Source organism: Chlamydotis macqueenii, chromosome 2, assembly GCF_036417535.1.
Source record: "Chlamydotis macqueenii isolate bChlMac1 chromosome 2, bChlMac1.mat, whole genome shotgun sequence".
Lineage (NCBI taxonomy): Eukaryota > Metazoa > Chordata > Aves > Otidiformes > Otididae > Chlamydotis > Chlamydotis macqueenii.
In genome coordinates this window covers 151612720-151633859 of record NC_141557.1, presented here as the reverse complement: position 1 = coordinate 151633859, position 21140 = coordinate 151612720, and the positions used below count along the sequence as shown (strand labels likewise).

The window sequence follows — 21140 nt, the reverse complement described above, 5'->3', positions numbered from 1 at the left end:
GGCCGGCACTAGCTGCGTGAGGGCAGAGCGGCGGCCGGGAGGGCGGAAGGAAGGCGGTGAGGCGGAGGGATACGGCGGGAGGGCGGCGACTCAGCGCCGCCCGGGCTGCGGCAGCGGCGGACTCGGTGGCGGGCCGAGCTCGGCCCGCCGTGTCGCTCCGCCATGGTGGTCCTGCGGAGCAGCGCCGCCCGCCCGCTCGGCCTGGCGGCCCGCGACAGCCGCCGCTGCCGCCCATCTTCTGCCTTCGACCTCATGGATTCCAGCTCCGAGTTTATCTCCTTGGAGCCTCCCTCGCTCAGCAGCCGCCGCATCTGGACGCGCTCCGGGGCCGCCTCGGCCGCCGCCAGGGCCGCGGGATCCCGGGGGATGGGGAGACCCCCCAGCGCCGTGAGTACCGGGCCGGGGCGGGGAGCGCCGGCTTCTCCCAGCTCTGCTCCGGCTCCGCTGGGAGACAGGCCTGGGCCTGGCGGGGCAGGCGCTGGGCTGTGGGCCCGAGGGGTCCGGGAGCGGTCGCCGGGGGCTGCGGGTGCCCGCCGGGAGCCTTCGGGAGCTGTTTGGTGGGGGATGGTGGGGGACCTGGGAAAACCGGCTCCCCGCGCAACAGCGCCAGAGGTCGGTGTCACGTGAAGGGAGAAACACGGAGGGGAGAAAAAAGAAAAAGAGGAAAAAAAAAAAAAAAGTGTTTTGGGTAAGCGCTTATAGCGCGACACAGTTGCGTTGCCGTGTGTGAAGGGGCAGCCGGGGCCGGGCTTCGCTGCCCCCCCACCCCCGACCCTGCAGCTACAGGGGGCTCGGCACCACCTGCGGCCGCGGGACCGGTGACAGCGGGCTGAGAGCCGGATCGCCTGCAGCCCCGCGGACGTAAACTTTGCGCATCGCCTTCTGGTGTGTTACCTGTATTTCCCCCTCCCCGGTTATTTTGGTTAAATTTGTTACCTAAAAAGTTATCTTAAAAACATCTTGGAGACCGCTTTACTTTAATTGTGGTAGAACTCACAGAGAGAGCGCTTGCTGTTTTGAAGACAGAAATGCATCAAAAGCAGCGCTCGATGTAAAATATTTGTGACATAACTGCGTTCTAGCTGGCCTGAGGTGCCTGTGAAATACTCCTTAGTCAAGTGTATACAGGTACTGCTTTGGATGCTTTAAAAACAGAGTTCTGTTTAGAAATCAAGACTAATTTGTACTTAATTAAAGCACTTATGTGCATAACCTAAAATGGTGAAAATTTGACTTAAGCTTTTTATAGTTTTATCTACCCTAGTAGAAAAGAGACAGCTTGTATTATTATAAAGTATGTTTAAGTAGTCCATGCTATCTGCATCTCAGTGTTGCTACTTTAATAGCTGAACCATTTCGCTAATGTTTATTGTTTTTAATATAGCCTTCAAAAGCTAAAACTCTCCTCTGCTCTTTCCAAGTCAGGCTTTTCTCCGCAGGGTGTCCTGCATTTCCATGACAAATAAAGGCAGAACAGATCCAACTCAGAAGTGGTCTGCTCTTCAGGGGAGCCCTGCCTTGGAGTGATGCTTGTAGTGGACTCTGTTTCCTTCCAGCAGAACTCTTTCTGGATTTTCAGTTGTATGGATTAATAAAAAAAAAAATATTTTCAAAACTACTGAACTAAGAAGGAAGAAATCCTTGGGGTGTTTTTCTTTTCTTTGCAAAGAGTCATGGAATCTGCTTAAAGATTGCTGCTTTGCTTTTGCAGTCTACACTAGAAATGGTTGTCAGAGGCTACAGGGAATGCAGCTGCCTGTTGCACATTTTTTTAAGCAGTAATAACATATGAAATTCTTTCAAAATTTGAAACACTTTACAAAATTCTTTCATCCAGTTGCCTTATCTTTCCAGTTTAGCCACTTGCTTCTACTGAATTTCAGTTCTTGACTGTGTTTTGTGAGCCTGATAAGGTTGACAAGAGTTAGTTACTCTTGCTCTGCTGGCAGCTTGCTGGAGTTAACCTGATGGTTCTTGGTGTCTGCTGTCTTGCTGAACTGGGATGCCTTCTTAAGAACGGAGGACTGTCAGAGTTAGCAACATACATTGTTGCTTTGCCTGTGTTCTAATTTGAGACAAGCTTAAGGTAAAAAGACAGTACAGAGGATAACGACTATCACAAGTATTGTATTGTGAACATTGCATTAAAAATACATTGAAAAAAAGCAAACAAGTGCATAAGAATACATAGAAAGATTTCCAAAGCAGCAGTTATAACTCATGTGTCTTGGAGTCTGAGCAAGCCAAATCTTCCAGAATTGCTCCCAACTTTGGAGTCTAATTTCACAAGTGATCACATATTTAGAAATAAAGCCTCTTTCTTAAAAAGCTGTCCTTATTTGAAAGTGCTATATGTTTGGAGTAGCTGAATCTGGTAACCCTATGAACAGTACAAATGGCCTGATCCTTCTTCCCTCTCTGGCTGATCAGGATGAAAACCCTTTAGTGGGAAAATACACACAGAGATGCATACATATAATATGGATCCCTGTATTATTTGGTCTTGGGCACCCCATTTGTCTGTAGCTGCCCTCAGACGCCTGGGTCTCCCCAGGGGCAGGCAGCTGGGTGTTTAAGCCCCAGAGGGGCACAACCCTGTTCCAGTTGCTGGTATTTAGACCCCATGTGTGTGCTCGCACACACATGCATGTGCTATGTATCTCCTTCTGTCACTGTTCTTACATGCTCAGTCAAACCAGTAACTGTTCCCAGGTGGCCTGGTCTCCCAATTACCTTGTGCACAGACACAGATGTGTCCCTGACCCAGACCTATGGCCTCTCCAGTAGCTGCCCCCCAGCCCAGCGCTTGGTTCAGACCCCCCTGGTCTCTCCAGTATTTGTCTCAGACTCATGGCCTTTCCAGTACCTGGTTCCCAAAACTCTGACCCTAGCTATGTTGACCTGGTGTCTATTAGCGATGGGGCAGGCTGTGAGGAGGTGTGGCCCCTTCTCCCATTCCTGGCACTCAGACCTCCGTGCCCCAGGGACACAGATAGGCATGCTGTTAAATAAATAAGCCAGCACAAACTGTGGTGACTGGCGTTCCACAGTGAGTCATCTTCTAGGGAGAGGTCCTTGCTCAGTCTATTCGGTGACCCCTGATGCCTCTCCCGCCCACACCCCTGTGGGGTCCCTCACCCTGGAGCCAGGCCTTGGGCTGACTGAGGGCCTCATGAGGAGTGGGGCCGGGCTGCACCCCCAGCACTGCATTACTAGGGTGCCTCTGCCCACCAGTACTTCTCTGCTGCTTTTTGTTTGTCCAGGTTAGCCTTTAATCACATAACCTAACATTGTGGTTCATAGGCATGCCTGTAGATTTTATATGATGATACATAAGCCACAGTCATACCAGCTGTAGGGATGCTATTGGGTATATTTGCAAGTGAGAGAACATCATTATTTCTTGGTCTAGTCTTTATATACCCCTGTGTGTGAGCATGCACAAAAGCCTGCCTTCTTCAAATAAACCTAGGGCTCTGTAAAATTAAAAAATTAGTTCAAAGGCTTTCTGTTACAATTTCTTTCTTAAACCTTTGAGAGGAAAAATGTTAAAGGTGACTCTGACAGATCAGACTGCCTCTCATTAAGCTTTAGGTCTTGTTATATCCATCTGTGCTGGATCTGAGAAGCAGAAAACGTCTTTAAGGGTTTCATCTCAGATGCCCAAATTCAAAAGCCAGCCAGGCCTCGCTCCACCAGCCCAGAGGACTGCAGGAAGGGAGGTGCTCTTTAAAACAAGCAACGAAGGAAAGGTGATTGAAATCTTCCTTGTGCAAAAGGTCTGTCTTGTGAGAAGTTGTCAGGTGAACAGTGGGGATGACGTGTTCAAGGCTGAATGAAGAGAAGGCTGTGAAACAGCTACAGGATTGCCTAGCTCTTGGCTCAGGGCTGATGCCTCGGCAGCAGACGGCCACAGCTCTCATTGCATGGCCCTGCAAGGGCTTTGCGCCTGCATCATTGCCCTCCTGCAGCGATCTTCTTCATGCTTCTGTCATCATCTCCGTCAGCTACTAATGGAAGTACCTCTTGGTAGTTAGTGTCAAGAAGTAGAAGAATCTGGTCTGTTTTCTGCCCTTTTCAGTGTGAGATTTAGTTTGGCATACTCTTACTGAAACTTTGGATTGTAAACTGAACAAGCCACCTCTCATGGTCATCACAGGTTTCCTCATGTAGTGAAAGTGATACTACTTGTCCTCCTTCCAGAAATACCAGCATGAACAAGATCAACAGCCATAAAAAAGTGTATCTTGAGTTCCCTTTGGTTTCCCATGGATAAATATTTCCTGAAGGAAATATTTTAATGTCCCTCCAAATGCAGTCATAAATGGAACAGAGAGAGGAGAAAAACTGTCCTAACTGGATTTTAATCCCAGGATATGCAAATTCAAGCTTGACTGCTCCTCTGAACCAATTTTGAAGTAAAAGTTCTGTTTTTTTTTTTAATGAAATGCTAAGTTTATATGAAAGACTTTGCTGCAATAATTTTTTCAAAAGATAGTAAGTTTATGTTGTCCACAAGAAAAGAGCGACGGAGAGGAGCTTTAGCTTTGAAAGCTGGTTGTTTGTTTGTTTGGTTTTTTTCTGAGAGCTACTTCTTGGTGCAGAAGTCGTTCAAGGCTTACCTGCTGTTAGTTGGATCACTATCAAGTCAAGAAAGTTACAGAATAAACTTGCCTAAAACAGGGAGAATTTCCTTCTTACCTCAATATACACGGTTCAGATAAATATGTTCTTATTTCTTTCTTTCCCTAGGAATTTTCTTCTGGCAAAATTGAATGCTTCAATGGACACTGTTTAAGATCAATGAGAAAAAACATGCCACCCTGTTCAGACTCTAGCTTTGACAAAAGCATGGAAATATTAAATGAAAATGTCGATCGAAGACACTTTACAAGGTATTGTATTTCTAGACGTCCAATCTCTGTTCAATCCATAAAATTAAAAGGCGAAGTGAAAGCTTGCACAATAAGTCACATCATGATACATCTACAGCTAAAAATCTGTGGGGAATACAATTATGTTCATGTCTGTCGCAGTATCTTAGAACTACAGTCACTCTTCTTAGTAAAGCCTTCTGTTTGTATAAAAAACATGCATCTTTTCCCAGCTCCTTTGACATCTCTCCTCTGCTTTGGTTACTGAGATGTTATGTGCACTATTGAGACTTCAAGATCAGCTGGTTTGGAAATTCATGTCTTTATAGAACTATCTGCATATGGTATGCAACAGACTTAGAATCTGAATCCTCCGTGTGGTCCACAGGCTTTTCTTTCCATGATGTGGAGCACTGGATTATAAACTTCTATACAATAATTCTAATACAATAACTCTTTTCTCCCTTCTCTCCTCTGTCCTCTTTCTTAATGTAGGCAGTTGGCCAAGCTGAAATCAGACCCAAAAAAAGAAGAATATAAAGAAAGTAAGTAGTGGCAACTCCCTAGGATTCCTTTTTAACCTGATTTCTGAGGATTGCATTTGGTCACTCTGTCTATTTAACTTGGCTCCAAAACTTCTGAACTCATCAGCCAAAATCAAGGGAAGTTGTGAGAAGAGGTATCTCAAAGACAGTGAATTTCCTATGAGTTTTATTAGAAGAGGCAGATGCAAATAGAAGGATGTGCTATTAATTCCTTTCAGGCTTGGGGAGAAAGCAGTGAATTCAGCCTGCTCTTAGGCACAAGAGAATCTGTCCTTAGCTCGAGTTTCTTTGTGACATGGGTTTTCTGGAACTTGCAGCAAAAATTAATTGAGAGTCATTCTTGCAAATAGGAGGAAATGTTGCAGTATTATAATATATGTGAGTTTAAAATTAATTCAGTCATGAGATGCACAAACCCACTGACACGGGGCAGGTGTCACAGAAGTTCAGTGATTTACCTTGGACCCAAATCGCCATGCTGAGTACACAAGCAGGCTTGCTGGCAGCTGTGAAAATCTGTTCGTTCCAGGCAGCGTCCTGCCAATCGCAGGTTGAACGTGGGAAGGGGCCTGAAAGGCACTTTGTTGTAATTCAGGTTCTAATTGTACAAGGTAAATTGTTATTTACTGAGATCAAACTTAGTTTCATAGTTAGTGATTATGAGATCAAGGCATAGCTGTGTTTACACTAACACAGTGATGCATCTACTGCTTTCTCACTGACCTCTCCTAACTGTTTTATGATAGTGCAAGTAACAAACCCATGGCAAAGGATGCTGTGTGGTAAATACCAGGCAGATTTTCTTTTAAAGCAAGCAAGCGTTTGAGTTCTTTGGTATTTGGGAGTTTATCTTGAGGCATTGCTGCTTTTCTAGAGCTTTTAGAAACATAGAATCATAAAATGGTTTGGCTTGGAAGGGACGTTAAACATCATCTAGTTCCAACCCCTCTACCATGGGCAGGGACACCTGCACCTTCAGCCTTCTAGTGGAAGGTGTCCCTGCTCATCCCTGTTCCCCATTCCACCTGGCCTTGAACATTTCCAGGGATGGGGCATCCACAGCCTCTCTGTGCAGCCTGTTCCAGTGTTTCACCATCCTCACAGTAAAGAATTTCTTCCTCATATCTAATCTAAATCTACCCTCTTTCAGTTAAAAGCCATTACCCCTTCTCCTATCACTACATGCCCTTGTCAAAAGTCCCTCTCCAGCTTTTTGTAGGCCCCTTTTAGGTACTGAAAGGCTGCTATAAGGTCTCCCCAGAGCCTTCTCCAGGCTGAACACCTCAGCTCTCTCAGCCTTTCCTCATAGGACATGTGCTCCAGCCCTCTGATCATCTTCATGGTCCTCCTCTGGACTCGCTCCAACAGGTCCACATCCTTCTTACAGAATCATAAAATGGTTAGGGTTGGAAGGAACCTTCAAAGGTCATCTAGTCCAACCTCCCTGCAAGAAGCAGGGATATCTTCGACTAGATCAGGTTGCTCAGAGCCTCATCCAACTTGGCCTTGAATGTTTCCAGGGATGGGGCATCCACCACCTCTCTGGGCAACCTGTTCCAGTGTTCTACAACCCTCAGTGTAAAAAAAAAAAATTCCTAATATCTAATCTAAATCCTGACCCATAAAATCTCAGTCAGCTCCTCATCCATCCCCAGGTGGAGCTCCATGCACTCCAGTTGGTCATTGGCATAGAGAGTGACACCCCCTCTTCATCTCCCCTGCCTGTTCTTCCTAAAGAGCCTGTACCCTTCCATTCCAATATTGCAGTCATAGAAGCCATCCCACCACATTGCCGTGATGCCAATAAGATCACAGCCCTGCCGGCGTGCACATGGCTCAGACTCCTTTCTCTTGCCGCACCTCGAATACTGTGTTTGGTTTTGGGCCCCTCAGTACAAGAAGGATGTTGAGTTGCTGGAGCACGTCCAGAGGAAGGCAATGAAGCTGGTGAAGGATCTAGAGAACAAGTCTTATGAGGACTGGCTGAGAGAACTGGGGTTGTTTAGTCTGGAGAAGAGGGGAGATCTTATCGATGTCTACAACAACCTGAAAGGAGGTTGTAGTGAGGTGGATGTTGACCTCTTCTCCCAAGTAACTAGTGATAGGACAAGAGCAAATGGCCTCAAGTTGCATCAGGAGAGGTTTAGATTGGATATTAGGAAAGATTTATTTACTGAAAGAGTGATCAGGCAGTGGAACAGGGTGCCTAGAGAAGTGGAGTCACCATCCCTGGAGGTGTTCAAAAAACTTGTAGACGTGGCACTCCAGGACATGGTTTAGTAGGTATGGTGATGTTGGGTTGACAACTGGAGTTGATGATCTTATAGGTCTTTTCCAACCGTTAATGATTCTATGGTTTATTCCCCGTGTTACCTGTGTTTGCATAGTGGCATTTAAGTTGGGCCCCCAGTGAAGCTGACTTACTGGCTGGAGTGACTGTGCTGCTCTTCAGGCATTCTCCTGCTGACCTGTGATCCTTCCCCACACTCTGGGCATCTGTTGCCGGCACCGGCAACAAAACTGGTAGCAGTCGGATGGAGTGAGGTTCCCCTCCCCTGGCAGATGCCAGAAAATGAAAATGATGCATGGTTAACCAGCGTGCTAAAACCATGGATCTTGAAAAGAGACTTCCCACATAAACAATTTAAAAAAACCCAACTATGAGTTAAGGGTTTACATGAATGGAGCAAAAACACCTTAGAAGGAGGTATTTGTGGTTTTCACTTTTCCAGAAAGAAGGAACTGGAATAAACTTGCCTCCTGCACAGAACAAAAGTTGCATGTTTGTTTTCATCAGATTGGCTTTCCAGTCTGTTACAAAGTTGCAGTACAAGTCTTGCTTTTAAATAGGTAGTTTAGAAATAAGTAATTTAAGTTGAAAGCGGTAGTAACTTCTAATTCAGTATTTAAAGAAAAAATTAAATCCACTGCAGATTATTGGGTTTTTTTACATTTTACTAGAGTAACGGTGAAATAAAGGGAATAAAATATTTTCTGTCTCCAAATATTTTATATATTAATGCATTTTAGTCACCAGAACACTGAGGACCAGAGCTGATGCAAAAGCTGCAGAACAAGTCCATGAAGAAAATGGGGATTTGGAAGTCCGCCGAAGCTGCAGACTTCGACAGAGCCGTTACACCACTACAAATCAATCTGTTTTGTTTGACAAACTTATAACAAAGTAAGTGGTTTTTTTCTCATCATCTTGCAAAGCTACTGAAATGAGTCGTCTTATCAAGGCTTTGTGCTATGGCTTAATACAGGCTCAGGACTTTTTCCTTCTTTTGGCAACAGAAAAAGGTATTGCTAGTCCTGGCAGCAAGAGCTAAATGTATGCAGTGGTTAGACTGGGACTTCCCTACCTGCCCCTACATACACAGTACATCCCTGTGATAATGCTGGGCTGCAGGTGCCTTCCATAGCAGAATCCCAGCTGGGCTGCACAGCTTGAACTTCCAGGATGTTGTTAGCAGCCTCCGCTAGCATTCCTTTGCTGTGGATCCACTAGGGTGTCCTCCTCTTCCTCTGCCTGTGCAGGTATGTCCTGCAGTTATTGTTGATGTATTGATTCGTGTAAGAAGTGGGTCTTTGTACTTTGCAGTGAAGCTGTTTAACCTGAGTTTTTTGGAAACAGGTGCTTGTGGCTATTTAAGACTTCCAAGTCTGAGAGTGTGTGCCGGAGGGTGTATCTGAAAGGTGCTTCACGTGTAAAGAGTCTGGGCACAGCCAATGTTTAAATTTGCCACTGGTGTCTTCGCTTGGGGATTGCCAGTTGCAGAGAGATCTTCAGGCTAGAGCATCTGTTATGTATGGGCTCGGTGGGTTGAGGTGTTGTCTTGTGAACCAAAACGATCACTTTAGGTGGTGACTTTTGGTAGATTTAACTTGCTCTCTAAATCCATCAGAACCGCCTCCATTTTTAACTAAATTTCCTTTGACGCTTATGAATAAGGCTTGGTTGAGTTACGATACTGAGGAAAGTTGGGTACAGTCAAAGTGAAGGAGCCCTAGTGCTTCTGCCTGTCTGTCCATGGCTTAATTCTCTTTGTGAAGCCCAAATGGACGTTGTTTTCTGAAAGGTTTGCAAAGTGTAACAGCAGGGGGATTTTTTTTCCAGGATACAGAGTCATGGAAAACCAAGATGAAAGTTAAATTACAGTTAAGAGAAGAAGCAGCAGCCTGTTGTCTGAGGAAGGCTGTGAACTAAAAAATGACTTAATGCTATCATGAGAGCAACTTAAGTGCTATTGAAAAACTGCCATAATTTATTTCTGTTGTCTTCCTATGATCTTCAGAATTCTTCCTTTTTCCTACTTAAATGGATATTTTTTTTTTAATACTGTGTATACCGAGAGGGAAAATAAAGCTGAAAAGAGTGTATTTTTGCAAATCCTCAAATGCTTGTTCTTAAACTTATTTAAAAAAAAAAAGTGACCTAATTTTTAAGTACTGTTAAAAAACTTGGGTAAGTGTCAATGACTCTTGCTTTGTGCATACTATATTAAAATGTCATACTGATTATGTGTACTGTTTTAATGTTTCTTTTTTTGTTCTTGCCTATCTTTGCTCTTACATGTCAACTTTTTATCTTAGTACTGCAGAAGCAGTCTTGCAAAAAATGGATGACATGAAGAAGATGCGTAGACGCCAAATGATGGAAGACCTTGGGGTGTTCCATGATGCAGAAGAAGTAGATACTCACTTATTGTACTATTTTTGGATAAGTAGTGTATTTCACACAGGGAAATTATTTAGTTGTAATTCTAATTTAGCTGAAGTAACTTCTTCCAAAGAGCAGTGTACTCTAAAATAACATTTGTTCTTGCTCTCTAATTATAATTTAATATCTTGGTATGGTCATGGTACAGATCCGCTCTAAGGGTGGAGGAAATATCTTCTTCAGTAGACATGAAATAGCAGTGACACGCTGACGTACATGTCTTATACTACGCTCTCTGAATTGCCTTATGGTCCTCTGTCCTTAGGGGAACTTATGTTAAAATTAGATCCAGCAATCATATCTCCTCTGCCTTAGTTTTGCTCTATTCAATTCAGGTTTTCTGCTGTCCTTTTGAATGACAGACACCTCATTTTTTTAAACATCTTCACAGCCTGCTTTCATCATTTTTTGTTTAGACTCAAATTCCTTTTATTTTCTAAATGAAACCAGAATTGTCCATAGTACTTTGTATATCATCTCTCAAATGCCTGTAAGTTTTTGGGTTGTTTGTTTTTGTCTGCTAGGAATTATTTTTCCTTGTTTCTGCCACACTCTTGGATTATTAAGCAGCGATGAACTGATACACTCGGTTCTGTAGCTGGACAAGTATTTCACTATCACACGTACTAAACCCTAGAGCAGAAATTCTCACTACGAATCCTGGGTGCCAGAACAATGTTCCTATTCTCTCCTCCTGTACCTTAATTTAATCTTTTGTGGATATGGAGTGCCTTGGTAATGTCACTCTATAGGCACCAAATATGCCCATGCCAGGTTTCCTGCATATTTGTGACTGATCTTTTTTGTTTCTTTTAATTAGGAAAACCTTGATAGGTACTCCCGAGGAAAGAAAGATGTCCACAGAGCTGATGAAGCAATAGCTGATAATGAAGGTGGCATTGCAGGTTAGTTCTGGTTTAAGTTTTCTTTACTGTGCTCTAGCCAAAGCCTCATCTTAAACAACTGAGAAGAGTTGAACTACTGGGTATTTTTCACCTGTTAGAAAACCCTGTATTGCTGTTGACATTACAAGCCGTAGTCACGGACAGTAGGGCTGTCCTGTAGGAGCCTTCTGGATGGAACAGGATGGGGCAAGACTGTACTTAAGGACAGAAAAGGATGTGGTGGTAGTTGAACCAATCGGTGTTAAGATTTCGTGATAGACGTCCTCTGCACACCCACAATGGAGCTCAGAGAAACAGCAGCAGGAGAGGAGGCCCAAATAATAACCCGCCAGGCTACTCCCAGGCTCATCCCAGGGCCATCAGCCCATCAAAGTCCTATCTGCACAAGCCCAGAGGTGCACGGGGTGCACAATGGCAGGCAGGGACCCAAATGAAGGATTCAGATCAAGGAGGAACAGCCGCCTTGCTTGGGCCCCTCCCAGGGCTGTCCCAGCAGAGCCATCAGCCCCAGTGCCCAGGCGAGGAACCCGTCTGGATGAGCCATGGGGAGCAGCTCTCCAGATCGCCCTTTGGACTACGGGGTTACTGCCGAGGGGTGGGACATTGTGGGATGCAGGGGAAAAGCCGTTTGCACAGGACTTCTTGTGGGACCTGTGGGGCAGGAACCAAAGGTGGGACAAGGGAGGGGTTTAGGTGATTTTGGGAGGAACAAGAGTGGGAACAGAGAGGGGCAGGGGGATAAAAAGGGCTGGTCGCATGTCAATAATTGGCTGGTCAGTACGCTTGACTGACTGCCCTGCGCCTGATTACCTGCCTGACCATCAGACCTTCAGAACTGGAAGGAGAGATGATTTATGCAGTCCCCAGCCAGGGCACTATCTTGCACGTGTCCCACAGGCTGTGTAAGACTTGACCTACAAAAAGGTTCAAGCTCGATGTCCAGGTGTTAATGAGCACTGGGCAACATGAACAGGCCAGGGAACAGCCTGTGGGCTGTTGTTAGGCCTGTTATTAGTTCAGACCTAGCCTGGGGCTCCCTGCTGTGTGCCTCGGTGATCAGACCTCCTCGTAGAGCAGCGAGAGAGCACTTGGAGCCACAGGAGGAGTCCAGCCAGAGGCTGGCCTAAAGAAACTGAGGTCGGGCAAGGCATAAAGAAAAAGAAACATGAGCAGGTGTGCCAAGGGCATTTGACTGGTAAGGGAGAAGGACAGCTGACCCCTCATCTGGAGATCTAGTTAGGAGAATATCATCTCAAGGCTTTAATAAGAGCTGCTCTAAAACAAGGCTTGGGCAGTCTAGAGGGAGGAACTGTACAGCTTGGTGGAGCTGCATGGATCTCAGGGTGCTGGGCAGGAGAGACTTGCAGAAAGTAATTAGAAATCGTGTGTTGAATGGGAAAGGAGAGTATGGGGCAATTCCTTTATGATCAAAGTGAAAACCTCGGAAAAAAACCCAAATATATATAATTTTTTTAATAATGAAAGGCATGGCAGGAAGGAGTGGGGAAAGTGTGTGAGTGTTGGTGTAAAGAAGATGAGTGGAGCAAGGGGAAGGACTAGAGGAGCAGAAAGGCAGAGAAATTCATGCCTTTGGGACAGGAGTGTTGGAGTACCAAGGCCTGGCTTTGGCAGTGATGCCAAAGCAGTTTTTCCATTTTCAATGTGCTGTCTGTGTATCTTGTGTAACTTGCATCCAGAAGGCAGTGTGACCTTTTGAGGGGAAGAAAACAAAAAGGGTAGTGCTTTTGAAGGAATAAAGTATACTTAATTTTGGTGAGCAGGTAGGTGAACAGAGCAGGTGCATTCCTCACCTGGTGTCCAGCTATTATTCGGAGGGTATTATTAAGAATCTGCCAGATAGTGATACTCTGGTTTTTGCATTCTTACCATCTTTCATGAAGAAACTGTAGGTTACTTTACAGAAGCTAGTGGCATAAGCTGTATGCGTTTGACATTCTTTTCTGATTGGGGAAGTTCAAAACTATGCCTTGCCCATTACTGGGCAGAGCTAGGACTTGGAGCTAGGACTGTGCTTTGTCTTACCACTACAGAGCATTAAAAACATTTCCTTGAAAGGCTTTCTCAAAACAACAAGGAATTGCTTTCTGAAATAGTGGTTTTTGTAGGAGCTATACATTAGCTAAGCAAGATGACAGGATTGCTGTTACTAAGGCTGATGAGAAGTCACCCAGCAATTTCAGCGAGGACAGAACAATATCTACCTGTTTGCTCCTCTGGGTTTTGTAATTTCTGGAATGTATCTTGCAGAAATTGGCCTTAAGGTTTTGCAGATTTTCAGCTCTATTGTATCATTAACATAAAGGTAATAGTAAAACCTATTAGCTTCTGTGCAGTGCATTTTGAATTTACTGTCATTTGCAACAGTACTTCAGCAGTTTAATGTTATCTCAATGCACAATAGTTTCATCAGAAGAAAGTGAAGAGAAAGAAGATGATGATGTTGAAGACACTCGAAAGCGTTACGACTTGCGTCAGAGGAAAACTGTTCAGCGCTATCAAGCTCCTTTGGAAAGTAGGTTATATGCACAGTACCTCTTAAGAGCTAATTTCTTGCGAGTGAGATTTTTTTTTTAATGGAAAAATATACACACCCTCATTTTCTATTTACATTTCTTACCTGCATTCTGCAAGTATATTTTATTAAATGCATGTATCCTGTGCACACTACATTTTTTTTTTCCATTTGGCATACTTCTTGTCGGGTTTGAGTGAAAAAATGACCTGTTTCCTTGAAAGAATAGTAATTAAACAGACTTGATAATCTTACTCTTGTGATTTTCAGTTCTCCTTGAAAAGCAGGTGTGTGTTTCTTCACTTCTACTGTGCACTGATTTTCAAAAAATCCTTCCTGCAAATCACTTGAAACTTCCCCTGCAATCAGAGATGGGTGAAACACATCGCATTTTCTGCCTCTTTTGCTATCCTGCTTTCTCTTAAACTTGATGTATAATGTTATTCTAAATTATTTGTTTTCAACAGAACCAAGACAACGTAAGATACATTTTTCGGCCCAGTCTTCACCTGACAGACAGAGATATTCATTTAAAAATGCTCAGTCACAAGGCTTCAAAAGAAGTAACAGGTTGGTGTATGGCTAGTGATAGTTTTTATGTATCAATAGTGCTGTCAGTTATATTAATGAATAATGCTTTCAAAGGGTTTTTGGAGTGTTGGTATTTATAGATTAATAGTATGATTAGTGCTGTAGTAGTCTGAGGGTATAAAGAAACCAAATGTTGTGGGACAAGGCTCTACTTTGTATGAGTGATTAGATGTTTTAAAATGCAGTATTTATGGTCACTGATGAGGTGATTATGGAGGTTGTGGCTCAGTTTCTGTAACTCAAATTCTTTTGTTCTGGAATTGAAGACAGAATGTCCCTCTGAATTCTTAGAATATTCAAGCTTGACGGATTCCAATTATTTTTTAAATCTGAAGATAATTTAGTTAGAGGGAGAGCCTGTATGGAAGTTTTAGTGGACTTTTTTTTATCACTCAAATACTGGTTCTGGTTTCTGTTTGGACTTAATTAATGTTTCTGTATGAAACTATCCCTAAACAATAAAAATTCTAAATGAAACTATAAATTGCAATAGTAATAAGAAAGGGAGTTTGGATCTTGTAAGCAGTTACAGCATGGAGAATGCTGTCTTTTGCTAGATGTGAGCACTTTGCTGAGCATCCTTGAAAGCAAACAGTTAAGGAAGGAAGGGTTTTTGAAACCAAATTCTAAAATAAGTTTAAAAAGTTTATGTTTCACAGAGTGGATACAAAATGGTACGTGAAACTCAATTTGTGTGTATGTGAGAGAGAGAGGCTGGCCAAAATTAGTAATTTGTTTATGAAATTTCTTTGCAAAATACTTAAATATTTTACCTTCTTAAGAAAAATTAAATGTTACTGTCACAAGGAGAAGCATGAAATGTACTTTGAAATCAGATTCATAAAGAGTACAATCATCTGGAAACTTAATAGATCTCAAAGCAAGAGAATTCACTTAAATTTTGGTATTACTAAGTGTGTACTTTAATTTCTTTACTTGTTTGTTTAAATGTGTACAGACGAAGACACGCAGTCCACAACAGTGATTCCACATCCTCTTCCTCATCATCCTCATCGTCCTCATCTGATGATGAAGAGCATTTTGAGAGGCGTAGGAAGCACAGGCGTAACAGAGATTTAAGAAGGTTAATGAAATTGGAGAATAGGGGAGGGAAAAATCTACCCGGGAGGAGTTTTCATCTGCCTAACCGTGAAGTGTGATCCTCTTCATCTCACACCGTTTTTAAATTGTGGCCATATTTAACCACATGTGTTGGTAGGGACGACTGTAACTGTACTCTGTAAAATGGTATTTTTAGAATTGATTTTTAATAAGCAGTTAGATTGGTAGGTGGGAATGGGAGGAGGAACACTTTGATGTAAATTTTTAAGGTAAAATTCTTCTGCTCCTGTGCTTCACAGTAGTTTAGTCAGAAAGAAAAGCACTATAAGTGAAAATGTTATGAAAAGAGTAAATGACAGAGGTTTTGTTACTTAACAAATGCTCTTGGAAAGCTATTTTAATAACCATCTAAGAAACAAGTTTTCAGCCCAGTGTCTTTCGGACGTGTGTGTCTTCTGGCACACGCATCCCAAAGTCCTTGGGAAGGACAGCAGTGCTGGGCAGCCTTTATAATGTTAATCCACACTGAAATAAGTATCCCCCTTGGGCTGTAACTTTTTGAATGTAGAAGCAAAAAATCTTTGAAGGATGTCAGTGTCTTTCAGGGAGTTCTTCCATCACACAAATCAAGGTCACTTCATGGTCTCCACATACGGAATAACTTATTTGAAGCTTGCATTAATATATATGCTGTATTAAATGGTATAGGTATTCATAAGTGGTGAGACTGGTTAAAATAATTAACTCAATTTAATGTCTGCAGTGACCATTTTCCTTTATTTACTCATAGAAATTAAATGTAAAACAATTTGAATTAATATTTAACTATTTAGGAAGTTTATGCTCCTTTCTTCTGCATTCACTTGCCATCATTAAAGAAGCAGAAATCTTCTAGCTGCATGTTAACTTAGAAAGTGCCTTTCTCTTCCTCTTTAATTCCGATCAGGTGTCTTCCACTAAACTTTCGGAAAGATGAGTTAAAGGGAGTTCGCAAGGATCGAATGAAAATTGGAGCGAGTCTGGCTGATGTTGATCCAATGCAAATAGATTCTTCAGTAAGTATTTGTAGTTTACTGGGTCAGTGAGCTATTTCCAATGTTGATGAAAGCTTTCCATAGCGTACTGTCTACAACTGCCTTGGTTTACAGTTTTGTCTCCAGCAATATGAAAATTGCTCAGAACATTTCCTTTGTGCTGACACACAATTTCTGATGGATGCTTACTGAGGTTGCAACTTGCTTTAACATCTAGAATGTGTTCTGTTCTATTTATCTGTAGGTACGGTTTGACAGTGTCGGTGGTCTTTCTGACCACATTTCAGCTCTAAAAGAGATGGTCATTTTTCCACTGCTTTACCCAGAAGTCTTTGAGAGATTCAAAATTCAACCTCCAAGGTAACAGACATTGTTTACAACTGTAAATTCTAATTCACCCATTTTCAGGAGAATATTCAACTGAGGAATCAATATGTTTCCATGTGTGAACATTTTCAGCAGTGTTGATGTGGTTTTTTAGCAGTTACTCAAAAGTAATTTCTTAAAAGTGGATAGAATCCAGAAGAGATGTACGTTCCAAGATGTACTTTAACAGTGGCTTGCCTTTAAAAGGTGGGGTTGAGGTGTTTTTGTTTTGAGTTCTATGTATAAGTCAAGTTGATTAGTTTATAAGTACAAAGGAATAATCTACTGGTAGTCAACTGTAATTTGTTGCTTGGAAGTCCAGTTGTCTCTCCCACTGACTCTTTTTCTTTTCCCCAAGTGCTTGAGTATCAATTTCACCACTGATAGGACTTGCAACTAGAACCTTGCTGTGTTTGTTGTGCTTGGGCTAAAAGAAGAATCTGCCCAGTTCTCACACAGCTAAATTAGTTCTGCATTATGAAAGGAAATTATTAGCGATTGAATTGTTAGCTTTATGTATTCTTGGTCTGCAAAACTCAATCATGGTCTATTGAAAAAGGACTTGAAATTCTTTGCTTTCAGTAACTTGAAAAGGATTAGAAATAATGAAAAGAAAACCGTTCAGTATTTTGCTTCTTTAGTCAATGAAATTCTTTTTGAAACAGCGGTGTGTTGGCATTTCTTCATTATGGCTCTATGTATTTGCAAATGCAGAATACCATCCCAACTTTAGACTTCCTCCTCATTTATCATGGATGGTCTGGGAGACACAGGTCAAGTAACTTAAAACTTTTTAAGGGAAAATGAAACACTTCACTATCAAATCTTGCCTTTGGTGAAAACATCAATGAACATGCAGTGTAGCACTGAAGAATGAAGTGGCGATTCATAAGTTAGCCCAGTCTCTGCTTCTGCACTCAAGTTTGTTCTTGTTTGGCTCCACAGTGCTGTAAGCACCCCTATTAGTTTGTCAGCTGTTCTGGAAGTGTCGTTCTGGGACACTATGATCTTTTCTCAAGGTTTTGTACATCTGCATTATCCTCTTTATTCATTGTGTTTACTGCCTTGTTGAATCGTGTAGGAACAAGAAACTTCCATCTGTGCTGACTTTTTTTTTTCATTGCAGAGGCTGTCTGTTCCATGGTCCACCAGGGACTGGAAAGACACTGGTTGCTCGTGCACTTGCTAATGAATGTAGCCAAGGTGGCAGGAGAATAGCCTTTTTTATGAGAAAAGGTGCTGACTGCCTGAGTAAATGGGTGGGGGAATCTGAACGACAGCTTCGTTTATTATTTGATCAGGTAAGGTTGAAACGTGCCATGTGTTCTGTCCGAAATGTAATTTTCTGTAGTCAGTAGTTACAAGGAGAACGAACTCTTTTTCTCGTTTTGTCGGTTCCTTCCACTGAAACGGGATTGTCAATGTTTTGGTTTTCAGTGGGTTTTTTAAGGGCTTGAAATCTTGAGACGTATTGGGAAAGATTAAGAAATCAAATGAGAATACCTCACAAAGCAACCCCCCCACCCCGCCTCAAAAAAAAAAAAACCAAACAAAAGCCACAAAAAAGGTTGCAGGAGGCAGGAGATAGTGGCTGTAGGTCAGAGGGAAACCGATGCAGACTGAAAGCATGGTTGTTTAAATTCCTAAGGGAAGCTTGCTTCCAGAACCTGTGGTTGATTTAAGTGGTGGCTCTGTCTCAGTGGATGCCAAATAGCTGTCAAAGCTACTGGTATGATTTGCTTCCTGTCACCCAGTCTCAGTGGGTTTACGGAGGCTGCTGTCTTCTGTTATTCATGCCCCTTACTCCATTAGCTCAGTTACTAGAGATTCCTGATACTAGTCTGAAAAATCTAGTTCCAGTGACTTTCCAACCATAACATTTTTCATGCATTTTCTCTTTAAAACAGTGCCGGGTTACTTCTGTCACTGTGTCTGTGTTTTCATTCTAGGCTTACCAGATGCGACCTTCAGTTATTTTCTTTGATGAGATAGACGGTCTGGCTCCTGTGCGGTCCAGTAAACAAGACCAAATTCATAGGTAGTATATCTTTTGTATCTCCGTAGAAGCTGCTTGATCTTTGTGAAAAGAAGACCACAACCTATTTAACTTTATGTGACACATTCGTTTCTCCCGAAAACTAGTAATTCCATGCTACTAAATTTCAGATTCTTTTTAATCAGTAATTGAAAACAATTCACTACGTGTGATATGAGCACGAGGCCTGTGTTACGTATCATGTCTTAAAATGAGTCTTTTCCTAATCAACATCTTACCAATTCAAAGCTTGTCCTTTCTGAGTGATGATTGGACAAGGTCATGTAGAACATAACAAAATTTACTAATGAAATGAAAATTATGTTCTTCTGTTAGCTCTATTGTATCAACACTTCTGGCACTTATGGATGGCTTAGACAGCAGAGGAGAGATTGTGGTCATCGGAGCCACCAACAGACTGGATTCTGTAGATCCTGCTTTACGAAGACCCGGACGCTTTGATCGAGAGTTCCTCTTCAGCTTGCCAAATAAAGAGGTCAGAACAACAAAAGCACCTCACAATTCAGGATCACGGAGCAGTTAAAGTCAAAGCCAGTACTGTGCAACTTGGAGAAAAGAGGGCCACCTAGAGACACTGTGTTGTACTGTGGAGGGCAGATCTGGTACTGAACAGATATGATTAAGACGATTTCAGCAAGTAGTTAGTTCTAGCATTAGTTTTGTTTTCACTGTGGCCAGCCAAGAAGATGGCATGCTGCCAGGCACTGAAATGTTGAAGAAAGAATGAATGTATGAATTAGCTATACATTAGCGCTAGCTCATCTTGGAAATGAAAGAAATGGTGTGCATGCAAGGATTCCTTTTTGCTACCAAAAGCTTTTATCAAGGCTGCTGCTGGAGCACATGAAAATGTTTAACTCCCAAAGCCGTTCATGTTTGCTTACTTATTTCATCCACTCAAGCGCTCTCACCACGACGTGCTCTTGCTCTCCGTTCTTGGTTTATGAATGGAGAGTGGACGTACCTGTGTTGGATTGTTCCCAGGCTGGGTATCCTGGGAGACAGCTCTGAGTATTTTGGGATCTGACATTCTGACTGGTACTTATTAACAGGGATTGGACAAAGATGCGAAGCACAGCTGTAGGGCTCAGGAAGTTTCTAATTCAATGGCAATAGCTAAGCAATGAAAAAATAGGTAGATAGCAACCAAAAAATATCAAAGGGAGGAAGATACTGTGCAAAACTGGAACCCTGGTTTTGTGGTTCTTCCCTGGCTACCACTGATACTTCTTTTTCTTTCTTAGCACTTCTTGGAAAAAGGATAAAATGCTTATTGGATTGAAGGCTACTGAAAGTGCACTAAACTGCACAAACATTTGTCTACAGTTTTTACCTCCTTTTGGAACAAGGGAGGAAGTGCCATGAAACAGATCGAGTACACAATTTCCTACTGTGGAAGAACTCTAGAAATCTACCATCATGAATCTGTGTACCAGGACATACTTAAATGAAAGTCTTGCTAAGATCAGAGATGAAGATAGGCAATGTCTGATATTTTCTGGATCAGTGACAGTTGACTGAGTCACAATTATTGTTCTTCTTTGTAGTAATTGTAGCCATTTGAAACGTAGTGCTAGGACTGTTTTCCGTGAAGGAATGGCAGAAAAGCAAATTTGATGAACTAATGCCCATGTCACCATGAAATTTTGCTAAATGTGAGAGACTTTTCTTGGGTGAAATATCTCGATTTGCAGACAAGTTCTTTACTACATTATTTTTCCTCAGGATCATTAGGTCTCACACTTGTGGAAACTTAGTTTTTATGGAAGCTATAAATGCCTTTTATCTCACTGCAGGCCCCCAGAAAGAGTTTAAGTAACAAACTGGGAATTATTAAATGTCCTGCTTAAAAAGCCGAGACCATATTAACTGAATTTAAAATACCTACAAGTTTAGCAGATAGGAAAAGTATTTGGACTAATGTGAGGGAGTTGGGGGTTTTGTGTTGTTGGGTTTTTTGTTTGTTTTGGTTTTGGTTTTTTGGGTTTTTATTAAGAGAAAACTAAGGACAAAGTAAAATTCAACCATTTTGTTTCCAGGCTAGGAAAGAGATTTTCAAGATTCACACACGGGACTGGACCCCTAAGCCGTCGGACACATTTCTTGAAGAGCTAGCTGAAAGATGTGTGGGTAAGTTTGAAAACAAAGTGAGTGACTGCAGGTGACTGAATCCTAAGGGATGTGAGCTTGTACCAGGCAGTACCCGAGCTCTTGTGCCTTGCTGCAAGGTGAGGCAGTGAGGCAGCTGGCATGCCTTGGGAGAAAACAGAGTTAGATGCTTCTTTTCTTTCCATTTACTTTTTGTCTCTCAGACCATTGAATGGGTTTTGGGTGTCTTCCTCAGGAGCAAAGTTCTGATTAGAGCCTGCTTCCTAAGTGCAGCCTGTCAGGCTGCGAGCCATGTAACAAAACTTCTCAGCAGTGCAGTAACCCTTTAAATTCTCTCTTAAC

General features: G+C 42.5%; 1 protein-coding gene across 1 annotated transcript in view; it reads left to right on the top strand.

Annotated features, from left to right (window-relative positions):
* Positions 1–94: 94 nt before the first annotated feature.
* Positions 95–21140, top strand: part of ATAD2 (ATPase family AAA domain containing 2) — a 38320-nt gene continuing 17274 nt past the window's right edge. The window contains exons 1-15 of the mRNA XM_086741229.1: positions 95–387; positions 4753–4895; positions 5370–5419; positions 8450–8603; positions 10016–10112; positions 10963–11047; positions 13470–13580; positions 14048–14150; positions 15130–15255; positions 16180–16288; positions 16512–16627; positions 17760–17934; positions 18583–18671; positions 19005–19164; positions 20729–20819. Coding sequence (XP_086597355.1) covers positions 163–387; positions 4753–4895; positions 5370–5419; positions 8450–8603; positions 10016–10112; positions 10963–11047; positions 13470–13580; positions 14048–14150; positions 15130–15255; positions 16180–16288; positions 16512–16627; positions 17760–17934; positions 18583–18671; positions 19005–19164; positions 20729–20819 — 1834 coding nt within the window. The 5' untranslated portion in view covers positions 95–162. The remainder of the gene's footprint in view (positions 388–4752; positions 4896–5369; positions 5420–8449; positions 8604–10015; positions 10113–10962; positions 11048–13469; positions 13581–14047; positions 14151–15129; positions 15256–16179; positions 16289–16511; positions 16628–17759; positions 17935–18582; positions 18672–19004; positions 19165–20728; positions 20820–21140) is intronic.